This window comes from Puntigrus tetrazona, chromosome 1 (genome assembly GCF_018831695.1).
Source record: "Puntigrus tetrazona isolate hp1 chromosome 1, ASM1883169v1, whole genome shotgun sequence".
Lineage (NCBI taxonomy): Eukaryota > Metazoa > Chordata > Actinopteri > Cypriniformes > Cyprinidae > Puntigrus > Puntigrus tetrazona.
The window spans coordinates 19,653,142-19,668,552 of NC_056699.1; the positions used below are offsets into that span (position 1 = coordinate 19,653,142).

General features: G+C 37.6%; 2 protein-coding genes across 3 annotated transcripts in view; one reads left to right on the forward strand and one right to left on the reverse strand.

The window, feature by feature from the left end:
* Positions 1-129: 129 nt before the first annotated feature.
* Positions 130-10,555, forward strand: LOC122353421 (von Willebrand factor A domain-containing protein 7-like). 2 transcript variants are annotated; one of them, XM_043251228.1, is made up of 16 exons: positions 130-1,790; positions 2,591-2,809; positions 2,990-3,265; positions 4,817-4,910; positions 5,022-5,150; positions 5,221-5,407; positions 5,568-5,737; positions 6,748-6,860; positions 6,977-7,093; positions 7,183-7,392; positions 7,658-7,790; positions 7,909-8,061; positions 8,266-8,352; positions 8,881-9,152; positions 9,250-9,543; positions 9,693-10,555. In XM_043251228.1, exons 2-16 carry the CDS (start codon positions 2,612-2,614, stop codon positions 10,173-10,175), a joined length of 2,916 nt encoding a protein of 971 aa, XP_043107163.1. In that variant the 5' UTR covers positions 130-1,790; positions 2,591-2,611; the 3' UTR covers positions 10,176-10,555. The 2 variants fall into 2 exon arrangements, with proteins under 2 accessions (XP_043107163.1, XP_043107162.1); XM_043251227.1 differs by lacking the exon at positions 130-1,790 and having other exon boundaries at positions 2,425-2,809.
* A 1,400-nt stretch (positions 10,556-11,955) lies between these two features.
* Positions 11,956-15,411, reverse strand: part of maml3 (mastermind-like transcriptional coactivator 3) — a 92,260-nt gene continuing 88,804 nt past the window's right edge. Inside the window, exon 5 of the mRNA XM_043251226.1 lies at positions 11,956-15,188. Coding sequence (XP_043107161.1) covers positions 14,203-15,188 — 986 coding nt within the window. The 3' untranslated portion in view covers positions 11,956-14,202. The remainder of the gene's footprint in view (positions 15,189-15,411) is intronic.

Sequence of the window (15,411 nt, forward strand, 5' to 3'; positions counted from 1 at the left end):
ATTTACTTTATATAACTAGGAACTATAATAATCAAGGAACTTTGCTGTGAAAAGTTGTGATTTTCAAGGCCAATTCTATACTGCAGCAGGTGCAATGATAACACATAGCACCTGAAAGTAGTCCCCAGCAATTTTAGGTGCTGCGTGATATAATTGCTCCTGCTGCAGTATAGTATAGGCCTTGAAAATCACAACTTTTCATTTTCCATTGGTCTTAGTACACAATGTGACTATAGAAGAGTCAAGTTTTAAGTAAGAAAAATATTGAAACTCTTTGGACACTTTTGAGTGTTGTTAACGGTACAATCAGATTCAATTATCTATGCTAAGCTACAGCTAAAAGTGCTAACGCCAGACTTGGAGATCGGCTGAATGGTTTAAAACCTCAACTGTTTAACTTTAGTTTAAATTGTGTAGATATCCAGGAGTGGATTCAGATGCACTTCAGTTGTTTAGTGCTGATTAACAGACAGGTAACAATGAAGATGACCTAATTGAAGGAGGTCATCTGTAGAGGTTCATGAGGTTTGTGTGTTTGTAGCTCCATGTTGCTTCTCTCTTGTATTTAACACTCTCTATTGGTTATAGCGATCAAAGTTTTAGAATTACAGACATGCATCCAAACTTTAATTAAGGACAGTGAGAATGTGAGGGCTGTAGAGACTGTCTTGTATGTGACTAGTTCAGTAAATCATGTACATTGTTCGGCATTAGAGCATGTGCAGCAGCGCAACTGGGTGACTCTGAGGCCCGCTAGTTGCGGCTCAAAACATCGCTCTTCTGTTTCTGATCAGAACATCAAACAGGTTCTCCTCACTCAGTGACGCACCCACTGAGAAACCTGATGAAAGTGCTCTAGTAGTTGCAGATTGTATTGTATTGAATTATTGAATTATTAAAATTTGAATTCATTCATTTAAAAGTAAGCAGACAGAAAAAACCTGTACCTGGCTTTCATATAGATTACATAATCAAATAATAGATTTGAATTTGTTGAATTTGATTTAAATCTGTTACGGGAAATATACCCTAGCTTTCATTACAAGAATCAGATACTGTTCGTTTTCGATTTTGACATTCTAAACTATTAGCGCTTTACACCCAACACCGCTCGGCAGTATGTCTGCTTCCATCTCTAGAGAGAGACAGGGAATCAGCCATCTCTATCTCCTCTATCAGATCCCTCTGCGATCCCCATGAGTGCAGCTGCATGCAGAGTGTCTCTGGCAGTGATGTAACATTTGCAAGGGGATGCGCAGCTCTTGAAAAGTGACTTGACCTTGCTCTTTTTTGCCCATGTTATTGCTTGCCATATCAAACATTTTATATGTATGCTTTGTGGGAAAGTCAAGCAATAAATAAGACTCACAGGACAAATTTTATTTCTTAAATTTTATTTAAGAAAGTAATGTACGCATTTCTGTCTCCTTGTTTAGAGTTTTAACATTTTTGTACAGCAAAAGGTGTCAGTGGCTGTATAGCTGAACTAAACTAGATGAATATTCAACCAAGTTTTAGTTAAACATTTTCTAGCATATAGTACAGTACAGTATGAATCAGAAAGATTTGTTGATAAGAATGTCAGGTTTGCCTGGTTTTACAAGTTTGCAAGACAAAGAAAGGGCACAGGCAATAATAGCAGTTGATAAGAGAGAAAAATTCTTCTTTACTGAACACACATTTACAGTAAGGATTATGAAATACTGTGACGCTGACATTAGTCGTGTGTAAAAGTGTATAAATATATTGACAGAGGCTGTATACATTGTAGCATATACAAGCAAAAGCAGGTAATCAGACTATTCTCTACTTTATTTGTTGATTTATTGGTTCATTTTACAATATATATATAATAGTGCAATATGTAATATTTAGAGAGTTGATTTCCAGTTTAAGACTAATGAACTGCTAAAGAATAAAGCTTTAAAAATTGTTTGAATTTAAAGGCGTGTAATCAGAGGCAAAAATAGATGCACTGGTTTTGAGATTTTGGATCATAAGTTTTTCCATTCACACACTAGTAGAAATTTTTTTATTGCACTTTATGAATTTACATCAGTAGATTTAATATACAGTACATCTTTTAAAGGCAGAATTAATTTTACAGATTTATTTCTATCCACGTTCAAAAGTGTTATTATAGGGTTAGTAAATTAGTTTTATTTATTTATTTATTTTTAATTTATTTTTCCTGAATTTACACACTTTATTCATGAAAAAGGTTTATTTCCTTTTTTAATGGCTATTGACATGCATATATTTATGTATGTATTTATTTATTTAATTATGTATTTATTAGAGAAAAAGAGAGAGAGAGAGAGAGAGAGAGAGAGAGAGAGAGAGAGAGAGAGAGAGAGAGAAATCTTTTGTAAATATTTCAACAGAGTGAAGAAAAAACATTACATTAAATCTGTCTTTTTCAGATTTTTTTCTTTTCTGCAAATGGATGCAAATTAGTGAATTTTGATTAAATAATGTCTCATTATACTGAAACATTACATTTTTTAAAAGGTGAAATTTCTTTACCTTATTTACCTTATTATCTTGGGGTATAATAATGTTTAGTGTAATATGTAAAATCTTTCCCCAGCACCTCTTCTTGTGGACAGTCATGGTTTTGCTGGTTATAGCGTCTGTATTTCTCCTCTGTGGGACCCTGTTTCAATCCCCCGAAGTGGCAGCATTTAAACCTCTCTTTAAGGACGGCTCTCTCACCCATCGAGAAATCACTCAGATGGCCATCCTCCGCAAGACAGCAGAAGTGTGTCGTGACATAGCCACTGCCCGGGGACGCGAATTCACACTGACTGTAAGAACAAGACACAAGAGCTAACTAAATCAATTTTCACATAAATGTTTTACAAAGACTTTTTACATTTTTGTTACAACAAATTACAGTCTTTCCTCAAATGTGAATTTTGAAATGGCAGTTTTTAGTTGCTAATTCTCCTAAATATTAATACACTATTGTTTCCACTCCCCTCTTCAGATAAACAACAGACTGACTCCATCTGCTGTCCAAAAAGCCTGCTTAGCATCTTCATCTTCTGCACTCTTTTATTTAGCCATAACAGAAACGTATCTAAGCAATGCAGCTGTAGATGTACTGTTTGCACTGAGTGAGGCTCGTCACATAGATAATGAGGCTTTCAGTGAGGGCCGGGATCTCATCACTCGTGGTGTGGCTGCAGTGAAGGCCAGCGTGCAGCAGGGAAGCTATATCTCTGCCCGAAACACACTGGGGACTCTGTGTCACACTCTACAGGTATGTTATGATTGAAATTGTAGTACAGTTGTCTTTAAGAACAAAAGAACATTTTTTAAATATAATGTTAATGTTTTAATATCATTTATTATTATTATTTATTTATTTTACTTTTAGGCCTGGTATATTTCTGTCCAAAAGTTTGTGATCAGTAAGGTTTTTAATGTTTTCAAATAATTCTCTTAAGATTATCAAGGCTTCATTTACTTGATTAAAAAAAACATATTGTGAAAATATTGTGGATTTTTTTTCTATTTTAATATATTTCAAAATATAGTTTATTCCTGTGATGCAAAGCTGAATTTTCATCAGCCATTGCTCCAGTCTTCAGAGTCCCAACATTCTAATATGAATCATTTCTTACAATCAGTGGTTCAATCAGAATGTTATGAAGCGAAAAGAACACTTTTTCTGCCCCCCCAAAAAAAGATGACTGATTATTCAACAACTGCATCAGCTTAACGCTATTTTGTAGAATATCCACTAAACACAAAAGACACCAAGCTTTGTTGCAATTTCTTTTTAGTAATTAAATGCTTTCTTAAATGCTTCCTTTATAAAAAAAAAAAAAACTAAACAAAAAAAGTATTGTAAAGCATTATATATCTTACTGATCCCAAAGTTTGAAACAGCTGTGTATGATTAATGGCTACCAACAGCTGTGTGGTTTCCAACGTTCTTTATCATCTTTATCAAATTTTGTTGACATGTAGGCGCAAAGTTACTTATTGTCAACAGAATGTTTAAGGGACCATCAAAATAAAGTGTTAAATTTTTTTCTTACTATGGAAGTCAATGGTGAAAACAGTTTAATTAGAAACTTGTTGTGTTCAGCACAACAAAGAAATTCATACCGATTTGGAACTACTTGAGGGTGAGTAAATGATGACAGAATTTTCATGGGTGAATCATTCCTTTAAGAATGAGAAAATGAAGACACATTTTCATTTTGGTTTGAACTATAGCTTTAAAATGCATTCAAGATGTATTTTTTCATATACATTCAACGGTTTACTTTACACACACTATGCAGAATCTGCAAAATGTTAATTTGTTCTTACCAAAATAAGAGGGATCATACAAAGTGCATGTTGTGTTTATTTAATCTGACCTGAATAAAATGTTTCACGTAAAATACATATTGTGCACAAGAGAAAACAATATTCTTTACTGTGTTCTTGAATGATCCACAGCTGTGTTTGTGTGTGTGTGTGTGTGTGTGTGTGTGTGTGTGTTCAGTGATAGTTGTTCACAAGTCCCTTGTTTGTCCAGAACAGTTAAACTGCCCACAGTTTTTCAGAAAAACCTCTCAGCTCCAATAAAATTACGTTTTTTTTTGTTTTCGATTATTTTATCATTTATATGTATTTGAATCATTTCCATTGCAACAAATATTGTATGATTTTGAGATTCACTCTGAGGGCAACTGAGGGACTACTGTATTAAGAAATGTTCAAACTCTCACTGATGCTAGAGAAGGAATAAAGAGCCAGCTATTATTTTCTTGTGTGGGCTAAATTCTTTTATGTGGAATATGTAAAATATGTGCAGGATTTCTATAGTCACAGTAACTGGGTTGAACTGGGAAGCTCTTCTCCTTTCAGCGCCCTGATCAAACCTGATCGTCTTCTCGACAACCTAGCAGGTATAACAGTTACCCATTTACAGCATTTCTGAACCATCCATATACTATATTTCCACAATATAAATATGGTATAAACTTGCACATTGTTTTACCTCTTATCTGGATATCTAGGCCCCAACACACCAACATGCAAGAGCTGCGCTGGGTCAAACTGCAGAGATAACATTCTCCCAGAAATACTGCTGCAAAAAAAACTAACCTCTGGATATTTCAGTGTTTTCTCCTCCCAAAAACCTGCAGGTATGTACATTTGGCATCAAGATGGCTGGAATTGACATCACATATCTACACTTACATAATTTTCTTTCAGGCAAGTGTAGCCATGGTGGCTCTCTCGACAGAACCAGTTCAAGAGAACCCACTGGAGGCATCAATAAGGATGACGTTAGCTCAGATCACGGCTTCCTTCACCTCCGTGCTGCTGAAATGGCCATCAATGCTACTATGGAAGTGCTGCAAGACATCCGACTGGCCACAGGCGACCAAGCCTTTCTTCGGTATGAGGCTTTCCTTTGACACCATACCATGAAATTTTTTTTTATGCTTATATTTATGTCATTGATCTCAGAGTTTTTCTTTAATCATAATAAACCCTAGAAATCCCTAGTAATTGATACCGTTTTCCAGGTTTAGTCATTTTTTCTTTCTCTCTTTGAGATTGGTGGGCCTCAGTCAGACCTCAGTTCTGGCTTTTGTGATTGACACCACAGGCAGCATGTCTGATGATATTGAGGAAGCAAAGAGGGTGTCCTTCAGTATCATAGACAGCAGGAGAGGAACACCAGAGGAACCTTCAGAATACATTCTAGTCCCATTTAATGATCCAGGTAGTCATATGGCATATTTAGTCCACTTGAAAATTCATATGCTTATTATTTTTGCTTGCACTGGAACCAGAAGAAAAGTAAAACTTGATAAAATTTCATTAAGAACTCAAAAATAGACTAAACAAAATTGTCATTGTCAAAATTGTAAGATATAATGGCTTTTCAAGCATGTGACACTCCTGTAATGTGTATTTAGACATACCTGTGGCAAGTAACAGGTGTGGGCAACCAGTTAAAATGGTGTAAAGTTGACTCATCCATTGTGTTGTGTTACACTGAGCATGGAGAATAATTTTAAAAAAAGGATCTGTTATGGGGGCTATCTGAGTTTGAAAGTAAGTGTCTTTTAGATCCACTGATTAAAAAAAAAGATCCCCAGGCCATACTTGCAGAAGGATCTGTTTCAAAGTCAACATCCTGAATGGGCTTTTCATTTCTGTTTAGTTCAGGTGTCTGAGATTGAGAATGGGACAGAACCAGCCATCTTTCTTGGGAATAAAGAAGCAGTGAGACTCATGTCTCATGTGACCTGGTCCTTTCCTCTTCCACTCTGCACTAGGATCTGGACAGCTTTTCTAGTTTAGGGTCTAGTTTAGGGCTGGGCCTGTGACAGTGACAGCTTCCTGCTGCCTCTTCTCCATAATGTCCAGCAACCAGATGAAACTTCTAATGAAATGCATTTAGAACCAATTTATATAGCAGCTATGTTCATGCAGCTACACAAACGTAAACAAATCAGGTTTCAGTATTCAGAGTAAACAGGAGTTTCCCTATAGTGTCCATTCAAAAGAGAACTTAAATATTTATCCATTCAGCCATCATCACTTTTGATCGTGTCCAAATCTGACCTAAAACAGCTTAAACGCAAAATTATCTGTGTGTGAGCTCTAAATGATAGCTGAACAGTTAGCATACACACAAAAACTGTGTTTATTATTTTTAAAACAATGTTGAAATGTTTAAAGAATTCTTGTTGCTGTAGCATTCTGAGATGCGTTTGTGTCATACAGATTTTGGACCTCTGACAAGAACTGAGAATGCAGATATTTTCAAAGAGAGAATTAATTCTCTTTCAGCAAGTGGTGGAGGAGACTACCCAGAGATGTGCTTGTCAGGACTACTGGTTTGTGTGTTTATGTTTATACATGTATTCCAATTGTAGTCATTTAAACATAAATTGTGTAAAGGTAAAAATCACTTTTACTGTAAAATAATTCTACATTGCATCTGGTTCTCCAGTTGGCACTAGCAGGAGCTTCTCCATCTTCAGACATTTTTGTTTTCACTGATGCTTCAGCAAAGGACTCCGAATTAAAAAGCACGGTTCGGGCCATGATAGAGAGGACCAGGTCAACAGTGAGTACCTGCAGATCACTTCCTCATCATTGCTCCTAAAATGAAAGCGTTGTTAAATTGTATGTAATGGCATTTTCTGCAACATCCAGGTCACTTTCATGTTGACTAGTCCCTTTTTATTCCGGAGAAGAAGGGATGTCTCGCAATCTAAAAGTTTTACATCAAGATCAATGCCTTCATCAGACAAACAGCTGTACAGAGACCTGGCTCATGTTTCTGGTGGACAGACCATAGAGGTCACTAAAGCTACATTGTTTCAAGCCACTGAAGTCATTACAGATGCATCTACCTCAGCCCTGGTATGTTTTAAGAGTGACTTACAATTCAGAAAGCAATATCATCATGTGATATAAGGGACAAATTATGATATTGTACTCTCAATTGTAAGTCGCTTTGGATAAAAGCGTCTGCAAAATGACTAAATGTAAATGTAAATGTAAATGTATATATATAATATAACATATTTAATATTGAAAAATTAAAATTAAAAGATGTGTTTTTGTTCAGTTTGGTGATTGGAATTTTTGTGGTGTATCACTGCAACATATCTCTTTTTTCCTGAAGGTGACTGTTCTTCAGGTTTTGAGAAGTCCAATGATTGCAGAAAATATTTCTTTCATATTAGATCCATCTCTATTTAATGTGACAGTATATATCACTGGGGACTCTCCAGTCTTCACCATCTACAACCCTACAGGTGAGCACACATTGTTTGCTAATATAAGGGTTTTATCTTCTCCAATACAAAAATCTGAATGCAAAATTGATTTATATTGTGTTGTTGAAAATAAATTGTGTGTCGCCTTGTCTGTCAGGCGTGTCTCAGTCAGGTTCAGTGGCAGATGGTCCTCTGGGCAGCATCCTGACTGTAGGGAATCTGAAGAGAGTAAAACTCAACTCTGACAACCAGACAGGAGAATGGAAGATCAGTATTGATTCTACAAGCTCCTACAGTCTTAAAGTCACTGGTTAGCATGTTTAATGTTGCCTGTATATGTTTTGTTTTGTTTGTGAGCCACTGATTTTTAAAAAAATGTTTTCAAATGTCTGTATGTTTTTAAATGGTCAAAATTGTGTATCAACCCAGTTTTGAATTTTTAGAAATAAAACTGCCAAATAAATGGTGTTTTCATTAAACACATATGTTTTCTATCTTTTATTGGTGATTGCAGGTCAGAGTTCTGTGAACTTTCTCTTTAACTTTGTGGAGCAGTTAGAAGGAGGTGACTTCACACCGAAAGACAATCGTCCTTTCATGGGTATGATATCATCTTCTTCATCTGGCCTTTTTCTTGATTATTACTAGTTAATTACACTACTGTTAAACAGTTTGGGGTCAAGATGTTTTTAGTTTTTTTTTCTTTTCTTTTTTTTAAGAATTCTCATTTACAGAGGCTGCATTTATTTAATCAAAAATACAGAACAAACAGTAATATTTAGAAATATTATTAATATTTAAAATAACTCTAACTTTTTAATAGATTTAATGTAATTTATTCCTGTGATGGTTAAGCTGAATTTTCAGCAGATATTACTCCACTTTTTAGTGTCACATGATCCTTCTAATGAGTTGATTTGATGTGAAATACATTTAAAATACAAAACATACATTTACTATAATCAGTGTTCCTTAAAAATGTGTTTACTGTCACTGTCCAAGCGTTTTTTACTTTCAATAAGAAATCTTACTTGCCCCAATTTTATGAACAGGGGTCTTTATAAACATGCAAAAATATTTATGTGTGTATCATTAATTTAAAAAGTTGAATTTTTTACTGATTGCTCAGGTCGGAACTCCACTTTGTTTGTCTCTGTGACCGGAGGAGATTCAGTCACATTGACTGACGTGCTTCTAGTCGAAGCTTCAGGATCTGATGTTGTTAATGGAACCATTAAATCATTGAGTGCGACAGACTTCCTGGTCAGCATAGCCAGAATCCCAGAGTGGGCGTTTGTGGTGCAGCTAAAAGGACTGTTAAATGACTCGACTCGATCTGTGCCTAGTCGATTCCAGAGACAGTCACCCACCCAGCAGCAAGGCTCTAGAGTTACTATCACGGTGAGCTACAAGAGCCAGTACACACAAAAATTTAATTAATGATTTTTGGAAATAAAGTGACAAGACCTCTAATCACATTAACCATATCCCTTCTTAGGCACAAGCAAGCAGCACTATAGAGCCAGGAATCCCTTCTGTTCTCAACTTCACAGTGGCCACTAATGCGACAGGAAGCAGTTACATTATCCGAGCCCGGACTGACCGCAGCTTCAGTGTGTCTTTCCCGAGCTCTCTGGACATGGGGACAGGGGGAAGCGCTCAGGGAAACGTAACACTGACAGCACCCTCAGACACCCAGTCAGGGATGGACGTTACCCTCACCATTGAAGCAGAAGATCCAGATTCTGGTGACTCGAATTACGTGGCGGTGCGGTTCAGCGTTATGACTAAGGTAACTGCTATGAAAGCTGCAGAAAAACAAAAGTATATATTATTATATACCATCCACTGCATCTCTGCATCACTCAGTGGTTTTTAATGCAAACTGTATTTTTTGTTGTTCATGCATTTAAGATTTTTTCTTCTTTTCTTTTTTGAAAGGTCACAGATTTCTCTAGCCCTGTCTGTCAGGTAGTGAGAGTCAAAGCTGACTGTCCTGTCGAATGCAGCACAGGATCATGGGAACTCTCTGCTAACTTAACAGACATTAATGGTACAGGCATAGCTGGAGTGTCCCTCAGTCGTGGCAATGGCTCTTTCAGTTTAAGTCATGTGATGAGTGGGGATGGCACAAATGTGACTGTGGCATCTTATAATGCTTCCTGTTGTTCTCAGGAAGTAGAGCTGGTAGTTGTGGACAAGGTGGGAAATGTGGGAACATGCTTCACCTCTATAAAGAGCCCTTCCACAACTGCTAGCCCTAATGACTCTACAACTATTAGCTCTGATGAAGCTGTTAGCACCAAAGGATCTTCAACTGTTAGGCCCAATCTTACAACGTTTACCCCCAGTGCATCATATTCTGTGTCCTTCTCCATGTGTGTTACTGTATTAGGGTTATTTGTTTTCTTTCTTTGTGGATGAGAGAAACTGAAGTCATTTTTCTGGTTGCTATGATTTTCGGTAAAGGCTAGAAGAGATTATATGGTGCTACTGGGCAGGTGCACATCAATACAGCATCATTGCTGTCATCCTATAAAACAATAATTACTATTTTTTCATTATTGTAAGGGGTAGGTTTAGGGTTGGGGTATGTATAGACATTAATAATACAATCTATTAGGTAGAAATCAGTGTGAAATGATAAATGATTAACAAGGATGTAGAAATACCTAGCCCTGACTGTAAGCCTAAAATAGAAAAGGTATCCCTCTGTTCTGATTGTTTGAATGGAATGTTGTTCCAGGATCAACCAGGATGTTGATAAAGGGACGTACTTGGGGAAATAAAGTTAAGATAATGCAGTGTAAGTGTGGTTTTGTGCCATGTCAAGAAGTAGACAAAAAAAAAAATTAGGTAGGGTAATTTTCTAATGCTATATGTAACACGTAATGAATAAACTGAAAATAATATTCTAGGGGACTAAATTGCTTTTGGGCTTCGAAAACATCTGTCAAATAGAAGTAATCGAATGCAGAAACGGAAACAGCCTCTGTATCTTTAATAAAGTTAATCACGTTTTACTTTGTAAGTCAGTCAGTTTCGAGAAGGTTTTGCCTCCATCCTGTTGTAATAAGATCCCTGCTGCCATCTAGTGGTCGTGACAGGAACAAAGGTATGAATAACAATGCCTAGCTCGATGCACAGTCCAATAAAAAGCATGTTTTAAACCTACATAATAGGATATGTTTTAAGACAACGTCAAGTTCCTGACAGAGAACAAAATATTTGCGTGTTTCACCATCTTGCAATGCCTCGAAGTCGTTTTAAACTTTAGTGAATTCCTGTCTAATCCTCCTCAGAGGATTTTTTTATTTTTAACATTTTTGAATTCTTACGAATGTACTTATTAAAAATTACTTATTCGCTCATTTTTGAAGGTTAACTCTAAACTGTCTACTTATTACTCGGGACATAACACCTTATTTTATGTTCTTGACATTTAGCTTGTACTTCGCGTGGAATCAAGCAGCACACATGCACACAGTAGGCCATTTAAACAAAAAAAAAAAAAAAATAGGAAAAACACTTACACAAGCACCTTTTGATGGTCTTTAGTCTTCCAGATGGTTGTCGGTTGATTCGCAGCACTGGCTGTTTTTATTAGATCAGATTAAAGGACGATTTTATTTAACTAATGGAAGAAGTGCTGAGGGACTAGATGACCCCATTTAGCAGGAAAGCCCACGGGACAGGGCAGTCTGTGTGTTTCTATCCCGTCTCTACTCTGCAGCACATCCAAACAAACCTCCGTCCTCCACCCCCATTCTCTCTCCCTCACATTTCTCACAGCGAGGTTGTCTCACCCCTGAAGATGAGTAATGGCCGTGTCATAGTGACACTTCTCCATTCATCATAATCAGAAGATAGCGCCAAAGCAGCACAGCACAAAAGAGAAAGATACCAAGAGAAGAGGAGTGATTCATTAGGGTAAGATATTAAACAACGCTATTTAGCATATGTGTCTTTAATTAGGATATAAAAACACCCGCCCTGTGTCTCATTACCATTTCTTCTCCTAGGTTTTAATCAAACATGCAACAATGCACGTTTGTTTTATAATAAATAGATACGGTGCCTACCTTGACTATGCCACTTTGTTCTACTTTTATAATTTTCTTATATAATTTACGCTGATATAGAAACGCATTAAACTTCTTATACTGCTGCACTCTTCGCTTCTACAAAATAAATTTCAGAGACATTTTAATGAGAACATTTTTAATGATCAATCTCTTTAATGTATTTTTTCTGAAAAACAAATTCTTTGTAACTCTCTGGCATTACCATTTACATAATTCTGTACATGAAAAAGAAAAAAAGCACTGCTTTAGATACAGAGTAAAATTTTAAAACTAGAAAAAACCTTCAAAATAAAAATTAGAGGAGGTTTACATTACAAATTAGTAGTAAGACATTGTCTGAAGTGCAATGGTATAGCTCAGATGAGTTTAAAAGTGGAAAAAAAAAGATGAAATAAAAATACTTCTCTATCTTAAACAAACAGCAATATCTTTACAGTGAGTAGAGACGTATCCTCTGATGTATTTAAAATCGTAAAAACATATTTACAAATAACTGTATCTGATATATATCTTTTTCCATCACATATATGTCAGCACCAGTACGAAATAAAAAGGAGAAAAAGTTAAGCTCGATGACTTCAACAGAAATCAAAAACATGTTAATCTTGGTCCCAGATTTGTTGATATTTGGTGAGAAGGCAGGAGGACACGGGCTTTACCCTCTCCATCTGCAATCCTCTTGACAGAGCAACAATATAACACTGCGAAACACTGAAGATGTGAATGCGGTCAATCTCCCATTAAGACTAAAATAAAAAAAGGGAAAGTCAGTCACAATGTTACATTCATGTTCATTCTTCAGAGAGCGGAAACAATAAAACTAGAGTCTGATTACAAAGACACCATGACTATAATACCATAATACCGCAGCAACACACAATAGAGCAGAAAATATTTTATTTGTGTGGCATCTCGTGGTAAAAAACAGAAAACTAAAGCCTGGCTAGTAAGATACCATATTGAGACTTCATTTGAAATTATACGACAAACTCACAACAATGAACACAAGTGGGAAGAAATGGATCGTAAATTAATGTCAATTCCCAATAAAGAGAGCAGCTTATATTAACAAATGAATTAGATTTTTGTTTTGGTTGAGAGAGAGAAAGCTGTATTCGATGTCGGTGGCTTGATGAAGTGTTGATGTGCTCGTTTTTCCTGAAAGGAGTGTCAGTCTGTTCAAGAGCTGGAAGTGGTGCAGTGAAATGAAACCTTACAGAAACTAATAAATATTTGTTATTTGAAGAGTAAAATAAAAGATGAAAAGTGGTATGACCCATCAGCGGAAATACAGTATGTATGGTATTTCTTTTTTTCTTATCAAACTATCTTTAACCAGTGTTCACAAGCAGTAACGTTCAGGTAAGGAAATGAAGAAAATAGAGTGTTGGGAAGCATTTATACTGGTTTAAAATTCCAGATGTGTGAATTTAAACACGCAAATGTCTGTGGGCTGTTAAAATCTTTATGAGTTACATGTCATAGTATCCTTGCTAGCTGCCATTGTGACTAAACAAATCATCTTTCTCACAGTTTTAGGGAGGGGAGGGAGAAGTTTGTAGCTGCCAAATCTCTTCAAGCAATATTAACAAACACCTAGTTGACAAACACACACATGGCTTCACTCTTCTACTGACACCGGTCGCCTAGCGACAGCAGAGCATCCATCTTGCATGCACTGAGAGCACACAGAGTCTGATGTGTTTTGTTGTGATGCTCATAGTGCAAATAAACACACACACACACACTCTCTCACACAAGCACAAAGCAGAGCAAATGCAGAGGATGAACACATGTCAAGAGCAGCAAAAAAGGGAGAGAGATAGAGAGAGAAGATACGCAAGAGAAGAAAGAGGTGTGGGTGAACTGTTTGCTTTGGGAAAAGGGATCTATTGTTGACAAAGGCCCACCTCGAATTTCCACACACTCTTCCATACATAAACAGGATGTCAGAAAAAGGGTGAACTAAAAACAATACATAAACACATCCATTAAAATCTTTCCCAATGTCATTTTGCAGGTTTTCAGTGCCTCTTGCCCTTAATGCAGAAGAAAGGGCATGAGAGGAAAAAAAAAAAAAAAAAAAACAGAAATGGATCAAATCCAAAATGGGTATTTCTTCGAAAACAGAAAAAAAAAAAAAAAAAAAAAAACACAGAACACTGGATACTTACTTGAGAAGCAACCCAAACAGAGAGGAATTGGTTTAAATATTGTGACAGCACACACATGTAATACACAACATGTAATATATTTCTTAGATTTGTCGACCATGTAATAATAATAATAAAGGAAAAAAAAAAAAAAAGAAGAAACAAAACGAATCACATTTTCCATAAAATTGTCCTGTTAAAAAATCCCTTAGGCTATTGGCTGGGGAAAAACTCTTCCATCCAGCCTTCCGTCGAATCCAAGTCTGTCCCGTCCGACAAGCCGAACGAAACCCCGGCCGCAGCCCCTGATTGGCTGCCGTAACCGTATGCCAGGTCCTGACTGGACGTCCTCTGGTAGCCTTGAGGCTGACCCCCTGGCATGTACGGCCCACCCCCTCCCGATGCTCCCGGCATGCCTTGAGCAGGGCCCTGTCCGAAAGTGGCCATGTTGGGCACACCTTGGTTCATGCCTTGCATCACCATTCCTCGCGGCTGGTTGGTCCTTGGTTGCCCTGCCATGTGTGGCATCATGGGCCCACCCATTGCCGCTGGGTTTATCGAACGAGGGTCCACCATAGTCTGTCCACCCATGGCTTGTGCGAAATGCTGCTTGGCCATTCTAGGAGCCTGGCCACCTTGCATGGCGTACGCAGGGTTACTGTTAAACGCCACCATGTCGTTTGAAGTCCTTCCGCCCATGGCTTGAATGTTTTGCTGCTGCTGCTGCGGCCACGTCTGGCCTCCGCCTGCCATCATGCTTTGCAGTCTCTGAACTTTGGCCATCGGCTGCCCACCAGGGGCAACACCGGCTGGTTTTATTTGCTGCTGCGGAAGGGACGGGTTCATTAGCATTCCCTGTCCATACCGGCCCCCGGCGCCTCCACCGACCATCCCTTGCCCTCCAGCTCCCGCTTGTCTCTGCGCCATCGCCATGCCGGGCTGGTTGGGATGGTGCTGCTGTTGCTGCTGGAGCATTTGGCCCATGTTTGGGTTCATACCTTGGTACATTCCGGTCTGTGTACCCGCCTGGCCTCCGTACGCCATGCTCATGTCACCCTGCGAAGGCATGGCGCCCGAGTTCTGGACAGGCGTCATCTGCAGTATCCCGGGGTTCTGTTGCTGCTGCTGCTGCTGCAGAAGTCGAGCGTTACGCATGTTCTGCAGCGTCTGGTTCCTTGCTGCCATCTCCTGGGGCGTGCCTAAAATAATTTACAATTAAATAATATTAACTGACATCTGTTGTTCTTGTTACATTTGCAGTACATCAAAGGCTTGTTTCAATTGAAGTCAAATGGCATATGTACACGGTCTTAAAAGTTTAGTGAATCACTGGCATTATATATGATGACAAACCGCACACTGAAATCTCCAGATGTCTGTGGATCAAATTATTAATTCCATGTTTGATACCTTAGAGAGTGT